General features: G+C 37.8%; 4 protein-coding genes across 5 annotated transcripts in view; 3 read left to right on the top strand and 1 right to left on the bottom strand.

Moving 5' to 3' along the window:
* Positions 1-3,197, top strand: part of LOC117499460 (microcephalin-like) — a 36,117-nt gene extending 32,920 nt beyond the window's left edge. Inside the window, 2 exon segments of the mRNA XM_034151853.1 lie at positions 2,414-2,651; positions 2,748-3,197. Of these exon segments, the coding sequence (XP_034007744.1) occupies positions 2,414-2,651; positions 2,748-2,800 (291 nt within the window). The 3' untranslated portion in view covers positions 2,801-3,197.
* A 1,324-nt stretch (positions 3,198-4,521) lies between these two features.
* agpat5 (1-acylglycerol-3-phosphate O-acyltransferase 5 (lysophosphatidic acid acyltransferase, epsilon)) lies at positions 4,522-15,809 on the top strand. Its single transcript, XM_034151890.1, has 8 exons — positions 4,522-5,296; positions 6,261-6,330; positions 6,421-6,536; positions 6,661-6,750; positions 7,948-8,038; positions 9,231-9,392; positions 12,560-12,683; positions 13,624-15,809. Exons 1-8 carry the CDS (start codon positions 5,078-5,080, stop codon positions 13,847-13,849), a joined length of 1,098 nt encoding a protein of 365 aa, XP_034007781.1. The 5' UTR covers positions 4,522-5,077; the 3' UTR covers positions 13,850-15,809.
* A 1,083-nt stretch (positions 15,810-16,892) lies between these two features.
* LOC117499503 (transmembrane protein 14A-like) lies at positions 16,893-19,953 on the top strand. Of its 2 annotated transcripts, none has more exons than XM_034151915.1 (5): positions 16,893-16,991; positions 18,782-18,864; positions 18,963-19,064; positions 19,149-19,236; positions 19,430-19,953. In XM_034151915.1, the coding sequence occupies exons 2-5, from the start codon at positions 18,789-18,791 to the stop codon at positions 19,470-19,472; spliced, it is 309 nt and encodes a 102-aa protein (XP_034007806.1). In that variant the 5' UTR covers positions 16,893-16,991; positions 18,782-18,788; the 3' UTR covers positions 19,473-19,953. The 2 variants fall into 2 exon arrangements, with proteins under 2 accessions (XP_034007806.1, XP_034007807.1); XM_034151916.1 differs by having other exon boundaries at positions 16,932-17,015.
* An 80-nt stretch (positions 19,954-20,033) lies between these two features.
* Positions 20,034-22,113, bottom strand: LOC117499496 (glutathione S-transferase 3-like). The gene is made up of 7 exons (XM_034151908.1): positions 22,043-22,113; positions 21,802-21,922; positions 21,657-21,708; positions 21,267-21,399; positions 21,044-21,179; positions 20,784-20,909; positions 20,034-20,340 (listed from the first exon to the last, which is right to left on the bottom strand). Exons 2-7 carry the CDS (start codon positions 21,886-21,888, stop codon positions 20,203-20,205), a joined length of 672 nt encoding a protein of 223 aa, XP_034007799.1. The 5' UTR covers positions 21,889-21,922; positions 22,043-22,113; the 3' UTR covers positions 20,034-20,202.
* Positions 22,114-23,323: the final 1,210 nt, after the last annotated feature.

Raw genomic sequence — 23,323 nt, 5'->3', positions numbered from 1 at the left:
ACAGTATGGAGTATGTAAGTCGCTTTGGATAAAAGCGTCTAACAAGTAACGTGTAATGTAATGTAAACATGCTGTCGTACTACGAGCAGACAATGGGAGCACACGTTGTATTTCTTTATGATGAGAAAAATTCTTGCCTTGCTTTATTTGTTACAAATCTGTACAAGCCCTCTGCCTTTCTTGCACAACAAAGAGAAATGTAAGTCTTTAGCGGCTGCAAATATATCGATTGAATTGTCAGAAGGAGGTGGTGGAATTTCCCATCTGAAAAACCAATTATTCTTTAGCTGGCACTTTACAATGCAATTTCAGAGTGCGTTTACCAGAGAAATCTTGCTACAACTGGCATCTCTATGACCCGTCCTCTAGAGATTTGAAAAATTCAGCACTGTGGTACTGAGAAATGCAACAACAGGCTTCAGCAAGTTCACAGACTAATACTTAATACAGAGATGTGAGTCATGAATAATGTATCTTTAAGCAGCATTATACTAGATATGAAATGAAATGTAGGAAAATCCTAACTGTTGAAAGTTAGTAGGCATGACAATTTGTTTGACCCCGAATAAAGGACCCGTGTCCATGTCTGCGTGGATATATGCACTTCAGTAAATGCTTGACAAAATTCTCTGTACATAGAAATATATCCTCTCATTGATTTTTAGAGGCTTAGTTTTGTGTTTATTCATTTACTGTATATGTACTTTCTGATTAGCTCTTGTAACATGTTTGTGTTGGACTGTTTCTCCTCATTCTTAAAGCTTCTTTCTCACATAATAAACCTTACATATACTTTTCAATCATTATCTTAAAAGCACACGATGTGGGTTAATCTTAACTTGACCCCGTCTCTGAACTTTTGACCAATCCCTGATTACTTGACGTAAAGTGAAACTTGTGTGAACATTGACAAAAGACTAAAAGCCTTAAAGCTGGTTTCCTGGCATTCAGCTTCAGAATAGAGCAGATTGTTCCCTTCAGTTTAGCAGCTGACCCTTGCTGGATAGAGAGCGGCCTGCAGTGAGAGCTCAGAGCATCACTCAGCAAACCCAAAAAGAAACACAACCTCAAAGAGATTCACATGCCCTCATTTAGTCTGACAGAGTTCGTAATGCTACATGAAGAATGTGAGCGAAGGGAAATTAAATCGAGCACATGAGTTGTCATGGTAGGTCACAATAATGCCACTTAGAGTTCTTATTAGAGTTGAACAGTAAGCAAGGAGTTGTCTTTTTCACTGTGATTCTGATTGTCTCAAAATATGTACATTTACAAATCTGAGGCTACATTGAAAGCTTAAGTTCAACTTTAATACTGCTGAATAGTTGGTTTGAAGTTATTTAATGTTATTTTACTCTAATAAACTGTTGTAAGTCCAGCAATAACACATACCAACAAAAGATGCTATTTGAATTGGATGTAATGATACATTAAGCCTTTCAGTTGTGCTTGTTTTTTATGTGCCTCAAAGCCAAATTCTTACATCCTCTGCTGTATCTCTAGCAGCCACCTTCAGGCCACTCTCAGTATTGAATCCTATGATCGAATCACAGTTTCAAACTTGTGATTCGCCAGTTTTTCCTGGCTTCAGTCAATATTTAATTTATTTTTTCATCAAGGACAGCGTGCAGGTAGATGTCATGGTTAGCTTTATTTGAATGTTTATTAGAGAAAACATTGATCCACTCAAACGATAAGAGAGGAACGTTTCTTGAACTCAATGAATACAGGGGGAAGTATGGCAGAAATCCAACAATGTTTCAGAACAATCTTGTTTAGAAGAGTTTGGAGGACAATTAGCAGGATGTTGATCTAACTCTTAATGCTCTCTAACGCTGTGTTCCAGTAAAAGTCGAAGGTCAACATTTCTCAGTTTAAGTTTCCAACCCCCAGGATTTTCAGGTGCATGACACAGTTCACTGATAAAGTGATATTTCTTTGGCGAGTGTACTCCCAATAGAACTCCAGCAGTGCAGCCTTCTTGCATAAATAAACAGAACCGTTTTCCAAAATAACTTTTGTGCAGGAGAACAACTTTTAGAGATTCCCATAACAATCTACCTCGTAACATTGGTGAACTATTTTGACATAACATGCATTTACATGCAGAACAAGTATTATATGATGATCTTTATTTCTTAGATTGAAAACAGGCAAATACACCTTACATTGCATTTTAGTTGATGGTTTGCAATTTACAATGTGTGCTTCCATTGTTGTGTGCCATCACACAACTGCTACTTTATAAAGTCGGGGTAGATGAATTTGTCCTGAGTAAGAATTCTTACTTTCACTGAAGACATGTGGACATGTCACAGCAGGAAACACACATGTGTAAATACCCAGCTCCCCCTGACTGGTGGTTTAATCTAAACATGAACAAATGGGTACATTTTCACGTTTCTTTTCCCAGATCTGTCGTCTCCAGAGGCACCTGTCGGCCGGGGAGCACCAGCAGGATCTGTTCCAGGACCAGCCCGCCATGTTTGTGTCCCAGCACTCGCAGCCACCCACCCAGAGTCTGGAGGAGCTGATCGAGCTCTGTGGAGGGACGGTGTGCAAAACTGTGCGGCAGGCGGGCATCTGCATCGGGAAGTACAGCGGCAGGAAACCAGAGGGAAGCAGGGTCCTGTCAGAGCAGTGGGTGCTGGGTAAGATCATTTCTGCCATCCTGTGTGTAACATGCTAAATGACTATATTCTGCTGCTATTAATTGTTCCTCTCATTTGTTTGTGATTTTATTTCAGATAGTATCATGCATTTGAAGCGGCTGTCATACGATAACTACGACTTGGAGTGAAAGCTGTGAAGTTTATTTTGAGTGCTTTTAATGTTAGACAGTGCCTGGTAACATACCCACAATTTCTGCCTTACATTGTTTTTGCCTGCTTGTGTTCAAGGGCCAGGTCCTCTCAATATTCAGCTTTTATACAATTTTATTCACTGGTTAGGTTACCATGGAAACCTGTTACCTCTGAGGAATATCAACCCTTCAAGATACTGTGAAGCATCGAAAACTGCACCGACATCAATCCTTCATTATTTTCCTTTTTTCATGAAGTAGTAACCACTACTGAAATTGTTTTTCATTCTTAACAATGTGATTCTAAAATACTTGCTGACCCAGTTTAACAGTCTTATGAAATAACATACTGTAACATAAAAATGTTTGTGTCTTAATAAATTCTTTATCAAAATGTGGATTATCATGATTAGTTTTTAGATTCAAATCTGAAATTTAACAAGATAAATGTAACTGTGTCTGGTGACAGGCAACAAATGAACAAGCTGCTGTCTCACTGTGTAGACTCACACTTGTCAGTCATGTGGAAGCAGCAGATGGAAAGTAAAAAACGTGCTCAATACTTTAAACTAAAGGTACCAGTCTCTTGCCTGAGAATATCTAGTTACGTCATATACACTGCTTTCACTTTTTCAGTGATTCACAAGTATCATATACATGCATGTGTATGTTAAGGTCATAAAGAATAAGGTGAAGCAAGTTTGTTACGGTTGTTTAGACTGCACCATTCAGACCAGAGGCAAGTTGAAGTGCTTTAGGGGATTTAGAAATACTTACATATATAAAATAAACAGTTTCAGATTGACAGAAATGATGTATCTAATTTAAGCAGAAATATTTTCAATCGGCTTATAGTTTAGGCAAACTCCAGGACATATAGAGTGGTTTGAATAGTTAATAATGAATACATGTTTTATCTAAATCAATAACTTACCCCTTTGTCTTTGCATCAAACTTTTGGAGTTACTTTATCTGGGCAAGCCCAGTAATTATCGCAGGTCAGCACAATATGACTGATTCATACAGAGCAACACCCTCTGCTATCTACCCGCCTTCCGCAATCATTACTAAGTGATATTTGTCAGATTGAATACTTTTTCAAAGTTTAGAATAAAACATTTAAATGTTGACGTTCGAGTTCTATTATTTTTCACATGTTCAACAATTACATAGGAGTCCTTCGCAATGGAAATCTTAAATCTAGGGCTCAATTCTACAAGGCTGATTGAATATGCATAAAAAACTATGAAGAAAAAGATCCCACAAGTAAAACGAGAGTATGAACATAAAATAAAAATATATCAAATATAACATGTATGAATATAACATAACATGAATGTATGCATACGTGTGTATAATGACTCCTGCATTTCACTCCGGGTACCAATGTGGGTTTATCTTATCTTGTGTTATTAATTTATGTAATCATATAACAGTCTTATAAATACATTGTAGACAAACAAGAAAAGTTGCTATAGCCATTAACTGTATTATAGCATCAGACTGTATGGTTATGGGTTATAGCCATAGACTGTATTATAGCATAATTAGACTGTATGATATAGCCATTGACTGTATAGCATCAGACTGTTGGTTATAGCCCTTTAACAATAATACCCATGTCGTGCCCCCGCCCATTGGCTGGCTTCCACTACGTAGCTTGACCAATCAGCTTCGTCGATGTTAGGGGGTGGCATTACGTAGGGAGGCGTGTGTGACATTTGCTGCATGATGCTAGTTTATGAACAGCTAGCTGGATAAAGATGAAGACCTGGGCAAGGAAATAGAACAAATTCGCTTTTTAACAACTAAGCTTACTTTTGGGTTACACTTTGTTATCGTACCCATATCAGGGGAGCGAGTTTATTCAAATGTAGTGTTTGATAAAACTTCCTGTCAGGCTTAAGACGTTAATTAACAGTTAGTAAGCTAACACTTTTAACTTATACTGTAAATATTCCGGTTTAGGTACTGTTTGTGTTTTGCGCTAAAATGTATCAGTTAACTTCGTTTTTTTTGTATTGCAGTATGGGTGGACGTTAGCGCTTAAGCCGACTTGGCCCTTTTGCACACAAGGTTAACATTAGCTTTAGCCAGCTAGCTCCTCTTGCTGCAGCTTTATTACTTTCTTCTTTTACTTGTCGGGGCAGGTGTGCTGAAAGCAGGTCAGGTATGCTTTGGGATTGATAGGGTCTGCATCTTAAACACAGAGTGAGTCCTACAACCTACTTCAGGGATAATTTCAGTTACTTTAGTGGAGCCAGAGGTGGGACCATGCTGCTCTCCTTGGTGGTGCACACATACTCGCTGCGGTACTGGTTTCCAGCCACGGTCATGCTGGGGACAGCTCCAGCTTACCTCCTGTCATGGGGAGCATGGCGCTTACTTTCCACTGTCTTACCAGCAAGGGTATATCACAAGTTGGATGACCGGTTGTACTGCATGTACCAGAGCATGGTCCTGTTCTTCTTTGAAAACTACACAGGGGTGGAGGTGAGTGATCCTTAATTTACTGTCTTTACTTGTGTGGTCACCCTGTGTGGACTGTGTTTATTAAGGATGGGGAATTTAAACCACTAGTATCTAATAATAATAATAATTTCAAGAGACCCAAGGACGCTTTACAATGGGAAACAAGTGTAGTAATAGTTGAAAACCAGGACCTTGGCATAAGTGACAGCTGCCTCTGAAATGCTGAGCTTGCAGTCTGAACTGGCCATCTGTTTTCCTGTTTATTGGCTACTTTTGTTGATTACAGGACCTATAAATAGCTTATAATGCTTAGTAAGGTCAGCCTAGTTCTATAAGTCTCGTTTTTTTATTTTTATATCACCTACCTAACTTGCCTTTTTTATCTTTTGGAATTGTGTTTCTGCTGCAAAACGATATTGCATGCACAGCACACCTCATGCAGATCAGTGCATGTTTGCAGTAACTCTTAAACTAACACAATGTCAGATGGGGACTGCCTGCTGAGACTGGTAAACTAAATCTTGATGGACCAGATGCCTGCAGCAGTGCAATCATTTCTGCATTCTTTGCCCTTGTGCTGCCACTCCTTTTACAGTGGGTATAATTATAGGTTCAAGTTTGCAAAACAAAACCAGCAGTGACTGTGTTTTGTGTAATACAACTGCCCCTCCCGATTGCTGAATGGAAGCCACATAGTCTATTGTAGGGCAGTCCCCTCTTAATCTTCCTAATGATCAAAAAAGGAAGTCGACTAAGAATTTCTTTAGTCAAGGACAGCACTAGTAGATTGGAAGAGAAGTTTCAATGAGTCTTTAGGGTTAATTGGAAAGCTGAGGTCTATGACGGTTTAGTTTCTTAGAAAAGTCTGAAGTGGAAACAAATCCCTGAAAGAAATCTTAATCTTAATGTAGAAGCATTTTTCAAACTGATGCCAGTCCACCATTTTGCTGTGGTTTGTAATATCTTTAACTTGCCTTTTCTGTAGGTTATTATATACGGAGATATACCAAAGAACAAAGAGAACGTGATCTACCTGTCCAATCACCAATGTACAGGTAATACATTTACATCTTATAAAATCTTAGTTTAGTGTGAAGCACATATTTGAGTAAAAACCTAATCTGTACCAATGTCTTTTCTTGCAGCTGACTGGATCATTGCGGACATGCTGGCCATCAGGCAGAGCGCCCTTGGCCACGTCAGATACGTCCTTAAAGACGGCCTCAAGTGGCTCCCGCTGTACGGATGGTATTTCTCTCAGGTAATACAACTGTGTGAGTATTTGAATGTCATTTGTCATTGTGAATTACGGATGTAGAGAATGTACACTCATGTTGAATCACATTCCCAACTGCTGCTCTCATCAAATGATCTTTTTGTTTCAGCATGGAGGAGCCTACGTGAAGCGAAGTGCAAAGTTCAATGAAATAACGATGAAGAAGAAGCTCCAAACCCAGACTAAATGTGGAGCACCAGTAAGTAAATTAGCCTCTGGACTACATGCTTATTGACTTTACAATGTCTGCCATGTCTTCCCCTAAATTATGAATGGCTTTACATTTTTCTGATCATCACAATCCTTTTTGTTAAAACTTCTCCACTTTAATTCACTGCAGAGCTTTCTGCAATAATAAAACACAATTCTTTCTTCCAAAAATTCCCTCTTACCCTACTTGTATTCGGGATGTTGACCTTAATAGTTCTCTGAGTTTGTATGAACAGAACATCTGATGACGAGAGCAGTACTGAAGTGTGTGTTATTGTGTTGAGAGCTTGTTTTTAATCACTTTTTGGGGGATTAAACTGTTGGGGATTAGTGTTTGTGTGTATGGGTGTGTGCTGACAGAAGAGTTCCTCATGACCTAAAGGTACACTATAAAAGCTCTTGTTGTGTCACAGATTTGTGCACTTATTTTCATCTTCGTTCCTATTTGAATGAAATGTACCAATGGACATTTTGTTTAAGACACAATGAGAATGTGTTTGTTGTAGCCAATGAATAGACTCTTTAAATATCCTTGTGAATGTTCACTTATGACCAGTTAGAAGTGTGTGGCTATGCCCGAAAAACGCAATTATAGAAAGGGAAGCATCAATGTACAAAACTTGCTTCAAAACAAGTGTTAAACAGGGGTCAGCTTTAAATGCCTGTCAACTGTAATTCACAAATAAGTGATTAAGTGTTTTAGAGATGGCTGCATTGGTCCATTCTTTGAAAATATGAGTACTTTTGTAGAAAAAATGCCTTTTTATATTTTGCTGAAGATTTAAAAAAAATATGGATTCTTCTATAAATGAATTACTGCTCAGTACAGTGCTGAAGTCTTTGTTTACATTTTTCACATCTGACATCAAAGAAATGGGTGGAAAAAGAAGGATACAGCACAACAAACTCAGATCTATCAAGCACACTATTTTATTTTTCACATATTAATCACATCCAGTCAAATGTAATCCCACTTCTTCAACTCGTGGATTTAAGTAATTGCATTTGTGTGTGTGATTTGAAAAGAGCCAGGGATGAAAATGGTGTTGAAAGTTTTCTTCTAAACATTATAAGTTCAGCACAGTGTTTGACGTTTTAATGAATCCTGTCAAAGTTAGAAAATCCATTTTGGCCAGTGTAATAAGAATCTGAGCGGGCTTTGATTTCCTGTGTTTTCTCCCTGCAGATGTACCTCGTCATCTTCCCTGAAGGAACCCGGTATAATCCGGAGCTCAAGAGTGTTATCGCTGAGAGTCAGGCTTTTGCTACCAAAGAAGGTACCGGCATGATAGCAGCCGTTAACTGCCGCATACTAATTCAGCACGTCCCACTCCGTCTGTAACTTGTTAGCCTTCGACCAATGAGCGTCACATAGATACAAAAGGTTTTTAGGAAAGGTCTTCATTTCATGGTGAGGGCTTCTGTTTATATCCTTTGTTACAACAATTAGAATCATGACAGCAGGGCTGCTATCCACAATTATTATTTTATTATCAAATTATATTTAGATTTTTTACTTGAATTCTAGAATGAAATCTGTTTAGTCCTAGGTGATGTCTTCAGGGGTTTTGGTTTGTCAGTCTAAAACTTAATTTAATACAAAATAAAACCAGGATGTTCTGTTGATCAACCAATCGATTAGTCGGCAGCCCTATGACAAATTAAAGAATGGTATAGAAAATGGAAAGCTGTAGAGAATTTGTTATCATAAAAGTATTTTGTGCGAACATTTTTATACTCTTATTTGAGATTGATTTAGTCAAGCTTTGTAAACTTTAAAACTACTAAATGCATTTGTGTTGTCATAGGATTATGAGTGTAATGCCAGGAATTTGTTCACTAAAACTGCTTATAGACGAGTCAGCTGGTGCAGCTCAAAGTTTTAAATCGACTTGCTGCTGGTCGATAAAAGAGAATTTATTGCTCACTAAGAATCGGTTTGGAACAGGTTATTTTTGTAGCATGAGGTGAAATCAGCTGACTTTAAATGGTGATTTTACTGCAATGTAAATTCAATACAGCCTTATTAATATGACAGCTGAATACCTCTGTGGCATCTATGAGATTATTATGGGGCTGTTTGAGGGGAGCGGTGTTTCAGCTTGACTCACAAACTGCCTCTATTCTGCAGAGATTAAGCTGGTCTCTCTATATCACCTTCCCCCATTAATCCACACAAATCGCTCTGGAGAGCCCACATGTGCACATGACATTATCTGCTATTAGTGAGGTATTAGTGGGCAGAGGGGGGTGTCTCCACGACTACAGAGGAACACACTGTGCAGTAAACACTATCATTCACACAGAATAGGTGTTTTTGTGTTTATTTTAAAGGTATTTTGGAAGGGAAGGGATGTAGGGAAGCACCTTCTATTGTGTAGGCTGATATATTTGCATACTTTATAGCCACACTGTGAATACACTGTATTTGACTAGGTCATCTGATTAAATAACTGTTCCCCTCCACAGGACTGGCTGTCCTGAAGCACACACTGACTCCCAGAATGAAAGCCTCTCACATCGCCCTCAATGCCATGAATGACCACCTTGACGCCATCTATGACGTCACAGTGGCCTACGAATCGACTCTGAGCGCCTCCGGTCAGAGAAGACCTGCACCATCGATGCCCGGTAAGCAGAGTTTAGGCATCTGGCACAGTCATTATATAGAAAGTAGTAGAACCTTTCCATAAAGAAGACAGAGTTTTCAACACCTTCTCTCTTTTAACATGGTCTCCCTATGGGATCTGGGTATAATTGTCTTAAATGTGTTCAAAAATATTTTGCAAGGTGTATTCTCAGGGCTCCTACAGATGTGATAAGTACGTAAATACAAGCCAAAATCCAGGGGAGGTTGACTTCAGAACTATCTCATCTGCCCAGTCAGAAGATTTTTTTTAGCCAAATTAGCTTAATTTGAGAGTGACAGTGTTGAAAGGGGGATACAGAGGGGATGACAAGCGTAAATGGTTCCAGGCCAGACTCAAGTCCCAAAACATGGGCCAGCAATTTCCAATATAATCTAGATAATCATCACTATATACTTAAAACTGTTGAAATGACTTTAAAACGTACTGGTAACACTTTACCTAACACGTATATATGTTATTGCCTCACAGACAGAAGGAATTATGCTGCTCATTGCTTTGCTTCAATTAGCTTGGACCACGCTGTGCTTGTAGTCAGCCCCGCCTGACTAATTTAGTATTAAAGTTAATTACAGTGCTGGTGGAATCAACAGAACGTCATTTACTCATTAAAACTGGGTGTGAAGACAACTAGGATTTTAGAAATGATGTGTAAATAATATGAATTAGTGCAGGGACTGTATTGTTTTCTATTTCCTTCATAAAGTTACAAGTTGCATTTCACACCAGATTTCAAAATCATACATCATCGGCTAATCTGCGTTTATCTCCCGATGTTGCAGCCATTGACGCACAGGCGTCGTTTCATTATTCCTCTGACATTGTGTTTGACCCCTCAGTAATTAATCACACAGAAAACATTACCTATTAACAGCAGCGTCTTCCTGTAAACAACATGACTTTTGATTATTTTGTGTTCCCTGTTGTTAGAGGAGATCTGTTTGAATGTCTAAAAAAAAAAACATCCCGTTTCAGGCAGGAATAAACATCGATGTGTTTCTAACAAACAAGAGAGAGAAAGAAAAGCATTCTTCTCATCATCACGCACTTCCTGGTCTCATGTGGTGGCGAAGGTGATTTTAGTGATTTCACAAGGAAGTGGAAGTGACTCGAGGCCACGTTCACACCGCAGCTACATGAGTCCAACATCTGAGTTTCACATCCGACAAACCATTCTCTTCGTTATGATCAGGTTTAACCATTTCAACTTATGTGCTGGTACAGTGTATAGTACTTTAAGAAAATCAAGACATTGTCATATCTGATAATTGGAAGTGTTAAAAATGTACAATCGGTTAATTCTTTTGAAAAAGCGGCACAGTAAATGCTACGTTATCGTAATATAGCATTTTTAACCCTACTGATATAACCAGTAGCAGATTGGTGTTTGAACAACAAAGTAAACAATTATAATTATTTAAACTATTGTAACAAATGAATCCCTTTTCTCTAAGTTAAATAATAAATTATATTCTGAACAACCATAAAACCACGGTACATTTTTGGGAAAGTTCAAACATTATATTTATATTTCTGTGGCCGATGGGGGTTATAAAATCATAGATTGGCTCTTTGTCATTTTTTTTCAACCCACTTCAAATGAAACTGTATCGTCCTTGGTCCGCATTACAACGTTAAACCAAATGAAAGTCTTTCTGACGGACCAACTAAAAGATAGAATGAGCTCCCTGCATGACTTTAGTAGCAGTTTGTTCTCCTCGTTGTCTTCAGACGACTGAAAATATGAAAGATGTTGATGATGAATTTTTTTCTTGACTAGAGTTTATTAAGAAAGGTTTGGGTCAGGAGCCAGTGTTTGTGGCTACAGAGCAACATGTTGATTTCCTTTCTTTATTCCAGGCGGTTGTTTTTAAAGTGTTTTGGAACATTGTTTTGCAGTCGAGACGCTGAGTGTAGTATTTTCTTTTTAAGAGTGATCCTGCAAAATAAATCCTGTTTTTGTGTGTCTCTGCTCCTGATCCTCCGTGCACACACACTCTGTCTCGCGCAGTGTTTATTAAAGTGGCCCATATTGCCTCTGAAGGTCGATGGAAATCTGTTCACAGCTGATTGAGGCGCTCTCTCCGCCGCTGAAGCAATCTCTCGCTGCTGACTTCGATCAAGTTTCCTCTTTTGGCCGCCGTGCCAGGCTTCCTGATAATATTGCATGTTGTGGAAACAGGAACTCTGAGGTCTCGGGGGATTCACGTGTAGCCTTGAGCTTTCACTCTTGGCTACATTTTTATGTCTGACCTCGGACACTTTTCTTTCTCTGCTCAGGGCTCTGACACTTTGAATAAAATCTCCACTTGACACTCAATATACAATACATATTTATTTTAGGAACTTTTATAATAATAATAAAGCTTTATTTAGATAGCACTTTTCATACAACACATGTAAGTGCTTTACAAAATTACACATCACAAGTAAAAAATAAACAACAAGAAATTCCCCTTAGATTATTTGTAGGTACATGCAGAAAAATATAACATTTTAACAGGTTAATAGACACAAGGAGGTAAAAGGAATGATAATACAAATAAAAATAAATAATGATTTCTCTCCCACAGATAAGACACAAGACAACTGAATCGATGCAACAATATAAAACCCCATAAGTGAACATATAGGTACAACAGAAAGAAAAAGATAAGATAATAGTCATAAAAAGGCCATAATTCTAATAAAGGTTCAACCATTAAAATATTTAAAAAAAACAACGTAAAAATAAATATTGCTATTGAAACATATTAGATTAATAAAATAAGATAAAATCCTTTAAGACCTATACAATAATTTATCAGGTGATGCTGAAACTGAATTACTTTTATCTCATGCAAATAATCACTTATACGTTTATTTGATATTTGATTGACTTTTCTACCTTTCCTCTGATGTTATATTAGATATGAGATACGTATTGGGCTATGAATCACTTATGAAACTGTGGTTCACCGGAGTGACCAACAGGCAGTGGTTCGTGCCCGGCCTTTATTCTCTGGAATCGAAGTACCTTGGCATCACATCCAGCAGCTCCACTCCATCACTGTCACCTCGTGTTGATTTTAAGTGCTTACTCTACGTGCCGTTTTGCTGAAAGGCTTTTCCTGTTTTTGTTTAGTCTCTTTATTTTTCTGTGTTTGACAGAATTCCTGTGCAAAGAATGTCCCCGAGTCCACATATACTTTGACCGCGTGGACATAAAGGAAATTCCTTCAGAGCCACTGTTTTTCCGCAGGTGGCTGCATGAGCGGTTTGAAATCAAGGACCGGTAAGTGTGTATGTGTGTGTGTGTGTGGGTGGAACAATTAATCATCTTGAAATTGCATGTTATTCAATCAATAAGTGAACTGCAGTTATGTTTTTACATGTTTTGCTTCCGCACACCACCAGTGTTATGCACAGATGTGTAGCTCGGCTTCAAAAACATATCCTAAAAATAATACCGTCTTCTAACTCATTCTTTAAATCTGTGTATATGCAGTTCCCTTTTTGTATAGACCTGTGATTCTGGGGCCAGTAACATTGGTATAAACAAAGGACGTGTTTTAAATATTATATTCAAATATAAGTTGGCTTGCCAAAAATAGTTAATGGCAGATAGAATTGCAGCTTAAGTGGTTGCTGGATGAATCTGAAGCTAATAAATAAATCTATTTATAGTTTAAGTCATTTTGTTAAAGGAATAAATACTTAATCTTATTCTTGTTGCAGCCAACATGAATATGTTCTGCCTTTCTAATTCTTCTAAGCCTTTTGACTCTAGACTGTTCAGACAAAACACATTAGAATTCATTAACCTGGTATATAAAATGGCATTTATCACACAAAATGTTGAGCAATCAAAATAATAATCCTCTGATTTATCTGAGGATAAAAATAATAATGAATTGCGACCCTAAGATTGTTTTACTCAAGGGGCTTGACATAAAAAGTCCAGAAATCATTGATATGGACCGTAAAGGACAGAAGTGGAATGAAATAAAAGTTGTTGTCGTTCATATATTCAGTGTGCTAAGTTTGATCCCAGCATTGACAACACCAATCAATCCACAAAAATCACTCAGGGGTCTGGGTGCAGTTTTTGTGCTGTAACTGCTGTAGAAATCCTAACCCGGACACATTTCTGCAACCTCCTCTTTAACCTGTGTAACCCTTGTGCTTTTCTGAGACGTGCTGAATTCCTAAGAGAGTTATCTGTCTTTTCAAAGGCTGCTGACGGACTTCTACGAGTCGGAGGATGCAGACAAAATACGCACGTTCCCGGGGGAAGGCAAACATTCTCCTCTGAGCCTTTCTAAAACCCTCCCGTCCATGGTGATCTTGGGGGGGCTGACACTGCCGCTGCTGCTGACGGAGAGCGGCAGGAAGGTGTACGTGGGGACCTGGCTGTACGGGACTCTGCTGGGCTGGCTGTGGGTCAACGCTTTCCCCTAACCAGGCGGGCAGCGGCTGCCACCATGAGACGCACAAAAGCCATGGAGAGACCTCGCCATTTCCCTGCATCGCTACAAGACGAGGTGTGTTCCAGATGCAGCGACTGCTAAGAGGCTCAGAGATTTACCCCTCATGTCTTGCTCAGTGTTGACCTTGAGCTAAAGTTGAACAGAGATACGGAGAAATGTCAAGCTTTTTGTGCTACTTGTTACCTCGCGTTACTTGGATTTGCAGCCTGAAATGAGGAAAAGGAAAGAATCAGTGGATATGGTGAAAAGTATTAGATTCCTCAGAATAGCCCTTGTAATCTACTATCAAATAAAAATTATATATACTTATCTTAAAAGAATTCCCCCTTAACAGATTTAGCCAAATTAGTATTCATGCATGCTTACTTTCCCATCAAGCATCGGCCAGTTTTAAATATGACATATATATATATATATATATATATATATATATATATATATATATATATATATGAGAATAAATTGGGCTACAAACATGTTTTAATGATCATGTTCAGCTGCTCCATGTAGCTGACAGTACACCAGCCTACTGATGATGCATCATTAATTATTAAAGTGCACTGACTCTTTGACATTGGTTGTAATGTTATTTATGCCAAGTCCCATGTTCGGAGGTTAATGCACTTTGCTCATTTTAAGTGATATTTTTACATGAGTAAAACAAAAATAGATGGCATGCAGTCCCCTATAGGGGCTCCTAAACACCAGCTGCATTGTTTACCATAAATATTAACGAGACGTCACTTTGTTTTATATTCTGATGCTGAATGTAGCTGTTAAACAGTCTCATTTATGCATATATGATAAAGTAAATGTTTTATTTTTATTTCCAAGATTTTGATTTGACAAACATTCTTTGAGTCTTTGTTGCAGAAACACTGGCAGACACCACAGTGAGCTCACATGGAAGAATGCGTGTTTAAAAACAACTGTTCCAATATTGCTTTAACCTTGAAACGTAGATCCTTGCCAAAACCCGGTGTTATTTACCATGATGTTCTACACGTGTTTTATTTTGAGCAATACTTGTTTAATGCCAGCCTGGATGACAGCAAATAAAATTTCTTGGGGCCTATATACATAATAAGGAGTTATTTTATAATGGTTTATTCAGAGTTCCATAACTTTTATATGCATTTATTACTTTGAATACCATGTTACAGCTCACACGAAAGTGTCTACCTAGCAAAAAGCTGACAAAGCCATGTAAACAGTATATCACATGTTCCTGTGCACTCGAAGCCATTTGTATTATAAATGTCACTGTAATGTTAAAGCACTGTATGTCCATTGTTGTTGTTTACTGTACGGAAACCATTGCATTTTTCCACGAGTCACTTTACATGTTTGCTGTCTCGTCCTTGTGTAGAGTTAGTCTGATATGTTTTTCTCATGGTACAGTAAATCATACTTTTTACATGTCGTTCCGATACCTCAATTGAATAATATCCTTCCTCGTTCTTAAATGCCTCTTGTCAGCCATTTTGTAGTAATTTTTATCCAGACAAAATCAGACTGTACCTCATCAGGAAAACTCTATGTAGACCGAATTTAAATGCCAACGGATATTGGAAATGTGTGCCTTCTCTTTGGAGGAGTTGGTCCTCAGCCCTCTCTCTCACGGAGGCCCACAGTGGCTCTATTCCACCGGGTGACTGCATGGAAGCCTGCGGTCACATTGTCTACAGTTCATAGTGGCTTATTTTGCTTGAAGAATGCATTGATTTTCACTTTTTGAAGATTATTATTATTAAACAATGAATCCTTTAATGTATGTGATTTTTGGAAATGGGGTAGAGTGAAATAAAATGGTTTTCTTTGGGGAGAGTCAAGTTTTCTCTTGATTTACTGTTCTGAAAACAAAATTATTAAAAGTATATCTGATTACTACTGGCACAATGTTTTACTTCTGTGTGCTGGTAAACATGCCAGGGTGCCATTTTTCACATCAAATGGAAATGCCTTATGCACGACAACATGCCTTTCTTTTATTTACACTGAACTATATTTTTGATGTTTAGAAACTTAATGAACAGAGCAAGAATTTAAAAAATAAATCCTGCTGCACAATGGGTTTAAGCGTCAAGAGGGAGAGATTATTACCAGATTACATTTTCTATTTGGCCCATAATGTCCCCCCCCCCCCCCCCCCCCCCACTGACTGCCTACTGTGCATTGTGTATTCCTCTGGTTAGTACATGCAGTTTTACTGTGGGCATTGAAACGGACCAACCAGAACCACAATGTTCAAATAATACTACTTGTGTGCAAATGAAATGGTAATTTTAATTAATTATGAGCCAAATGTTAATCATTTAGGTTTTACAACTGGATTTAGACACAAATCTACTTTGCAAGAAGTAATGCATGACCAGAGTGTAGCCTACTTCAGTGGATGGTGGTAAGTATTCTCGAACAAATGTGTATGCTGTGAATCTTGGGCTTTTCAATTGTAAAAGTTGCCCGGTTTGGTAATCCAGTTTTTTTGTATGGCTAGTTAAAGAATGATAATTTTAATATTGATCAAAAACGATGTGATTACAACTACCTACATGTAGGTACATTTTGTTTGGTACAGAAGGTGACTAAAGTTAAGATGTCTGCAGTATTGGTTCTGCACAATTCAGAACATCTCTGATGATACAAGTATAAAACATTTCTGGTGAAAATCTGAAGAATTCACGGTTTATTTATGTGATATTCAAACTAAATGTTCCCCATTTGTTTCTATTTGACCGTAATCTCCACAATTAGTGAGACAATTTCAGTCCAAAACATGCACAGACAACAAATCAAGCCAACGAGAAATTCCCTTTTACTGCCATCATTTCTACAAAGAATGCTCTGTTGCATAAATATTACGCAAGATACCTTTCAAATATTGACTCTTAGGGGAAGTGGTGCTAAATAGCTAAACAAACTAGTCCTCTACTGGTATTGATTTGTAATGTTTTCAATCGTGTATCATTTTTCCCTCTTTATCAAAAGTCTTTGAATACAGCACAAACCGAACTGCGCATGCGTGTTGTGGGCAGTGGCAGTGGCAGTAACACGGAAGTGCAGTCACAGATTGGAGGTTTCTCAGTGCTGCTGTTCACTTGTTTCGACTAAAGGTATGTAATATTCACCAAGACCAGGTGAGTTAATGCAGAACGATAATATCATAACAAAACGTACGTCACTTTAGGTAAATTATTCAAATACGTGCGTATAGAGCAATACGCTTCATCTGCTGTGATTTTAGAGTCTCACAGCAACACCTAGAGGTTTGTCACAGTTACTGCGGGGAGATAATCGGGTCAAAGTACTTAAGTACAAGTGTTATTGTGCAGTGGAAAAAAGGGTGATTTGCATTGACAAAACGGGTTTGATCCTTCATTTAGGATTTATTTTGCTGATATATATATAATAAGAATTATATTGATTATACAGTTATTTTAAACCTCTTTATTTTTCATTGAAAATACTTCCATCACAAATACAATTAGACTAAACCTCACATACTTTCTAAAATAGATGTCAGAACTCTATTGAAACATTACATGTAACAAAGAATAGTAAAGCAAGACAAAACATTTTTTTTTTATCAGAGTTGTTTTTATTTTTCTGTTTAAAGTTTAGGAAAATAAAAACTTTTACAAATCTAATACGCCTATATCTTAGCTTTGCTACTCCTTTGCAGGGACTTAATTCTCCAAAATGTATTAACTTCAGTATTCAATAAGCTCAAAATACTGTTTAATTTGGCATTGTTTGATTTGGTTTGCTGCTTAAAGGTTCAACACTGGCTGAACAACATTTGCTTACAGTTAAATGCAAAAAAAAACAGTATGCATGATGTTCAGTAAACGGTCAGTCAAAATCGAAGGATCCAATGTGTTTTTAAACGGAGCAGAAATAGAACTAGTCCCCCACTTCAAGTATCTTGGAGTCATAATGGACTCAAACTTGACTTTTAAGAAAGTATCCAATACCGTTAAATTCAACTTGCAAAATCTTTAACAAATTAGACCTTTCTTAACTGTCAATGCTGCAAAGTCATACCTCCACTGTATGATTCTATCCCATATTGAATACTGTTTTACAAACTGGTCGTTTGCTTGTGCCACAAACCTGAAACCCATAGAACAGCTGTACAAGAGAGCTATCAAGGTGTTTGACAGAAAGCCAAATTCATACCACCACTGTACCATCCTTGAAAAACACAATTTCTTGAGTTTTGACCATTTTAAGTCTTTTAAAAGTATGTGTTTTTTTTATAAATGTTTACATGGACTGGCCCCCCCTCCCTTAGGGGAATTCATCCACAAAAAACACACTGGACGCTGCACTAGGTCAGAAACCAGAGGAGACTGTGAAGTCCACCGTACGGACCACTTTTGGACAAAATGTCCTTTCCATTAAAGGCAGCTCATTGTGGAATAGCCTCCCAACTGAGATACGGGATTGTCCCACTCTTAATAGCTTCAAAGGTCAACTCAAAGAATGGTTGAGAAACAACCAGACGTGTAATCACCGCTAAATGCACTTTAACACAGGGGTATCTCCTCTTGCACTTTAGGTAGCTCTTTTATCTTCTCTTGCACTTTATATGTCGTTGCTGCTATATTGTATTACCATGTCATAAATACTCTTGCTCTCTTGCACTTTTTGCATATCATGTATTTTGTTTTTGCTATGTTTGTAAAATGTAATTTTCTTAAATGTTTTATGTGAGGGACTGCGGATGGAAATGAGCTCAAAGCTAAATCTGGCACTGTTACGCTTGATACATTAATGTTTTAAGTGTTCATTACTGTGCATTGTCCCTGCCAAATAAACGATTAAATAAAATAAAATAAATAAAGTCTTAATTCAACATTATTACTAATCGTACCTCACCCTGTACTGCACTTGTTCCTAGTTTTGAGATGGCCGTGGACTGGATTGGATTTGGCTATGCTCTCGCCATCGCCTTTGGAGGATATATGGGTTACTCGAGAAAAGGTTAAACCCTTTTCATTTTGGCAGAAATCTTTACGAAAAATATGTGTCAGGTAAAACATGAGCCCTGATAATCATTGTGTGTCTCCGTGTGATTGTAGGCAGCGTGATGTCCCTGATGGCCGGTTTAGTTTTTGGTGGGTTTTCTGCTTATGGTGCATTCAACATCTCTTATGACCCAAAGGACATCAAGGTCTCTTTGCGTGAGTACAGCTGAGCATGTCCCAAATAAATACAAATATAAATCAGAGTATTGAATTTAGTTCATGGTGTTTTCTTACTTTCAGTAACTGCTGGAGCCCTTTCGGTCCTGATGGGAATGAGATACAAGAAATCTGGGAAAATATTGCCTGCTGGCATCATGTCAGGGCTAAGGTGTGATTCAAACTTGATAAACATGACAACAAGTTAATTAATTAATGTAAATGTATATAACCAGGACTAGGTATTGCACAATTTATATATATATTCTTTCTATTTATATAATATTACTATTATATTGTAAAAACATTATAAAAATATCAGACAATGATGTATTACTTTTTGATTTGCTGTCTCTTTCTTACAGTTTGTTGATGGTGTTTCGGCTGTTACTATCCCTCATGATGTGACAGGAGGAATAACTGGACTGACTCTCTCTCTATCAATGGACCAGCCTTGTTTGAATGAACAGCATTCCCAGCATACTAAAACAAGCCTTTTGTTTGGTATCATTACTTAACTAACATGTGACCAGAAAAAAGTCACCAGATTTAAGATTAACAACATACTGTATATTAGTGCAGTAAGTCTGCTTTGGTGATCTTATATAAATAACTGCTTTTTCTTGTGTTATATGTGCATGAATGTAAATGTCATGCTCTAAGATTAGCAGATGTACATGAGCTTATGTTGGCAGGGGGCTAACTATTCACTACAACTTCGGTGTTGCTGGCTGCTAATACTATCATGGTTTTAAATTACAGAAAAAGGGACGCCAAAATATGTATTCTTGAAGACATGCTATGTCTTTAACTTCAAATGATATTTACTGTCAATAAGTTAGTGATTTTTGTATTCATGGAAAAACAAAATAAACAAATCCTAAAATAATGACGTTTTTTTATGTAAACTGTGGATATTATACAACTCCTGTCATTGAATGAACACGGAACAAAGAAACACAGCAGCCATTAAATGTTTGTCAAATATTTATTCAGTGCAAACTACATAGATTCCAGTCAAGCTAATGCTAACGTTCGTGATGGTTAGTGAAGTATTGGAATATAGTCGATCCTCGTGGACAAAATGCTGTCCTTGCATTATCAATCATTCACCCTGCCTGTGAGAGGAGGACAGAGTTCACAGAAACGGGGATTTGATGTCGAAAACCTCCATGATGGTTTTCACGTATACATCGTCTGGCTGCGGCTTCCTCTTGCTGCCGGACTGCAGGAACCTGCTGACGGCGGGAATTCTGGTCATCCTGCCCTGGAAAGACTGGAGGAATCAAAGAAAAAGCAATCAGTGCATTGTTGTTATAATAATGATCAACTTACTGGGATTTCTTAGTTAAGATTTGTTGTTTCTCTACTTAAATTCAGTCTTCAGAATCAGAATACCTATATTCGTCCCACAGAGGAGGAAATGTACATTGTTACAGTAAGTAAAGATAGCTTAATATAATTAGGAAGCATGCATACAAATATTTAAAATAAAAGTAGAAATTACACAATTTACAAAATACACATCCAGTACCAGTATAGTTTTGAGATAGCAGCCAGGTGGAAGTATATATTGCACGGTTATTTATGGTATATTAATTGCACATAAGTCGTTTTGCACAAAATGGGGTGTTATAGTCTTTGTTGTGTGTTAGACCTGACCGCTGCAGGAAGGAAGGACCTGCAGTATTATAAAGTGTGTTTCTTTTTAAAATTTACCTTGAGGTTGGGGAATTCTGCAAGGATGCCAACAAATTTCTCCTCCAACATCAGGGTGCATTCGAGCAGCTGCACATCTGCACAGCTCAGTCTACCTCCAACCAGGTATATGGGCCCACTCAAAGCCTGAGATGTACACAACGCATACTTTAGTTTTCATATATTATACAAATTAACAGATACATTTTCCAATTTTAAATGTTTTAACCAAGCTTGAACTGTTATTTGATCACACTTATTTAAAGTAAGCATGGTGGTACCTTTTCAAACACAGGAAGGTAGCGGTCTTTTGCTTTATTTTGAATGTTGTCCAGTTTTGTTTTGACATCTGCGGCGAAGGGCAAAGTCATGATCATTTCCATGAGATCCATCAATCCCTCTGAGTGGGTGTTGACCCTGAGGGAAAGCATTGACACCTTCATCAACTAAAATCACATGTAAAAGAAGACTCTTGTAATGACTCTTCTAAAGAATGGACCCTACATGAGTTTGTCTTTGAGATCTTTTCCATGAAGGTTGTGCTTCTCTGCAATGTAGTTTAAGATTGCCTTTGTCTGAACAAGCTTCATGCCATCCATTTCCACCAATGGAACCTGTTGAAACATGAGGTCTCCATCTGCAAAAGAAACACAGCAGCGGCACACCCGTGTGGTAAAACATCAATCTATATTGTAGATAATAGCTTTGTCAACAGGTCATAAAACATTCGAATCATTCACCTTAACAAAGATAAGCTCACCCCAGGTTACATCACAAGTGGGTCAAAGTCACATGATAAACTCATTGTAAATTCAAATGTATGACTTGGAAATTGGCCAGAGAGAATCGGGAGGTTTATTTGAACTTTGAACAACATTTTGGAAACACACTTACCACTCAGGAGTTTAAGATACTGCTCCCGAGTTGTCAAAAACACCTCATCAAACTGTAAACAGAGATCACATGACATATTTAGGTTTGAAGTTCCTTAAAATCAATAATATTCTCATGTTAATATCACCACACACCCTTTACTTACTTCCACTTCTGCAACAGTCAAGAGCCAGCGGATTGACTCCATTTTTCCTCTCCCATTGAAATAGTGAAGTACAACTTTCCCAGCCATGGCGATAGTATTTCGGAAGTGGATCGATTAATCTCTAAACCACACAATTAATATCACACATTAATAATACAAAATACAAATACGCCCGGAAAATGATACCCAAAATTCGTTTTAATGTCTTGAACATAGACTGTATATAGGTCTTGAATCATACCTGTGCACCCTCAGCCCTGTCGTGGAGAAATGTGAGCAACAAAAGTTAAGATCGGTCGTTGTATAATGAAGTAGCTGAATCAAAAAAAGATGAAGGTGGGAACGAAATTTGAAGACGTTTCATTGGTTGATTCTAGCCAATGAAAACGTGGGCCATTTACATGTTGGCGCTAGACATCATGGGAAAAATATGCTCGTCTTTTACTGACTATTTTCGTCAACTTTGAAGTATTTGTACATTTTAAGTTAATAAACATGAATGGGGAGATAAGGCGAACTATTATACCAACTATAAACACTTTTGTCGATATTCCACACCGTGACAGTAATCGGTTGTGTTTTACTCCCTTATATATTCACCACGCCCCACATTTCCTATATGGATGTGAGGGCGATCTGGCTGCGACATCTGTCACCCCCATTGATCGCTAGGGTTTATTCGGCTGATCTGGCTGGCTAGGCGGGTGTCCCCTTCCTCCCTCATCGCTCCATGTGTGTCCCTCCCGAAGCCCCGCGCTCGGTGGAAGAGGACGGTTCCCCCGGCGGATGATGACCATCCTTCGGTGTACCAGTAGCTGCGCTCCCCTGCTAGAACCTCCAAACAAGCTCAAGGCCCATTTGTAGGAGAAACGTAGGGAAGTTAAGCTCCAAGCGTCAGACACATCCAAATGAGGCGCTGCACGTGGCAGTCTGCCTTACTTTTTCAATTTTTTTAAATTTGCAATTTATTCTTCTGTTCAGTTAATACAAACATAATGTACTTTTATAGATTCAAATGTATGACACGACATTTTGTTTTGATATTATGCTACATTTTAAATGACTTTATTATGACAATTGTTGGGACATATTCTACTATGACTTTTAATTACATTTGAGTGGATAGTAACAAAGTACGGTAGTTAAGTACAAGTTTGAGGTGCTTGTACTTTACTGAGTATTCTCCGTTTATGCTTTATATTTATACCCCACTACATTTATTTGACAGCTTTTAGTTAATAGTTACTTTTGAGATTTAGATTATTTTATATATATATACAGTTTTAACATTTAGCTCTACATCTACCAGCTGTGATAAAAACACATTCATATTCATAACAGTAACCCAGTTACTCAATATGATTCTGAAATGGGCTATTACGGATAAGGAGTACTTCTACTTTTGGTTCTTTAAGTATATTTTGATGCCGATACTTTTGTACTTTTACTCAAGTAAGATTTTGAATTGAGGCTTTTTTTTGTAACAAAGTACTGATACAAATGTGTATTGCTACTTTTAGTT

This window comes from Trematomus bernacchii, unplaced genomic scaffold (genome assembly GCF_902827165.1).
Source record: "Trematomus bernacchii unplaced genomic scaffold, fTreBer1.1, whole genome shotgun sequence".
Taxonomy (NCBI): domain Eukaryota; kingdom Metazoa; phylum Chordata; class Actinopteri; order Perciformes; family Nototheniidae; genus Trematomus; species Trematomus bernacchii.
The sequence above is the reverse complement of the archived record's forward strand: the minus strand, read 5'-3'. Positions and strand labels throughout refer to the sequence as shown.

Coding starts and splice junctions, on each gene's coding strand:
- agpat5 (XM_034151890.1), top strand. CDS start 5,078: ATGCTGCTCTCCTTGGTGGTGCACACATACTCGCTGCGGTACTGGTTT. Junction 5,297..6,260: donor AAAACTACACAGGGGTGGAG/GTGAGTGATCCT, acceptor CCTTTTCTGTAG/GTTATTATATACGGAGATAT. Junction 12,684..13,623: donor CGGTTTGAAATCAAGGACCG/GTAAGTGTGTAT, acceptor GTCTTTTCAAAG/GCTGCTGACGGACTTCTACG.
- LOC117499503 (XM_034151915.1), top strand. CDS start 18,789: ATGGCCGTGGACTGGATTGGATTTGGCTATGCTCTCGCCATCGCCTTT. Junction 18,865..18,962: donor TATGGGTTACTCGAGAAAAG/GTTAAACCCTTT, acceptor GTGTGATTGTAG/GCAGCGTGATGTCCCTGATG. Junction 19,237..19,429: donor GGCATCATGTCAGGGCTAAG/GTGTGATTCAAA, acceptor TCTTTCTTACAG/TTTGTTGATGGTGTTTCGGC.
- LOC117499496 (XM_034151908.1), bottom strand. CDS start 21,888: ATGGCTGGGAAAGTTGTACTTCACTATTTCAATGGGAGAGGAAAAATG. Junction 21,709..21,801: donor TGACTGTTGCAGAAGTGGAA/GTAAGTAAAGGG, acceptor CTCTGTTTACAG/TTTGATGAGGTGTTTTTGAC. Junction 21,180..21,266: donor GATCTCAAAGACAAACTCAT/GTAGGGTCCATT, acceptor GCTTTCCCTCAG/GGTCAACACCCACTCAGAGG.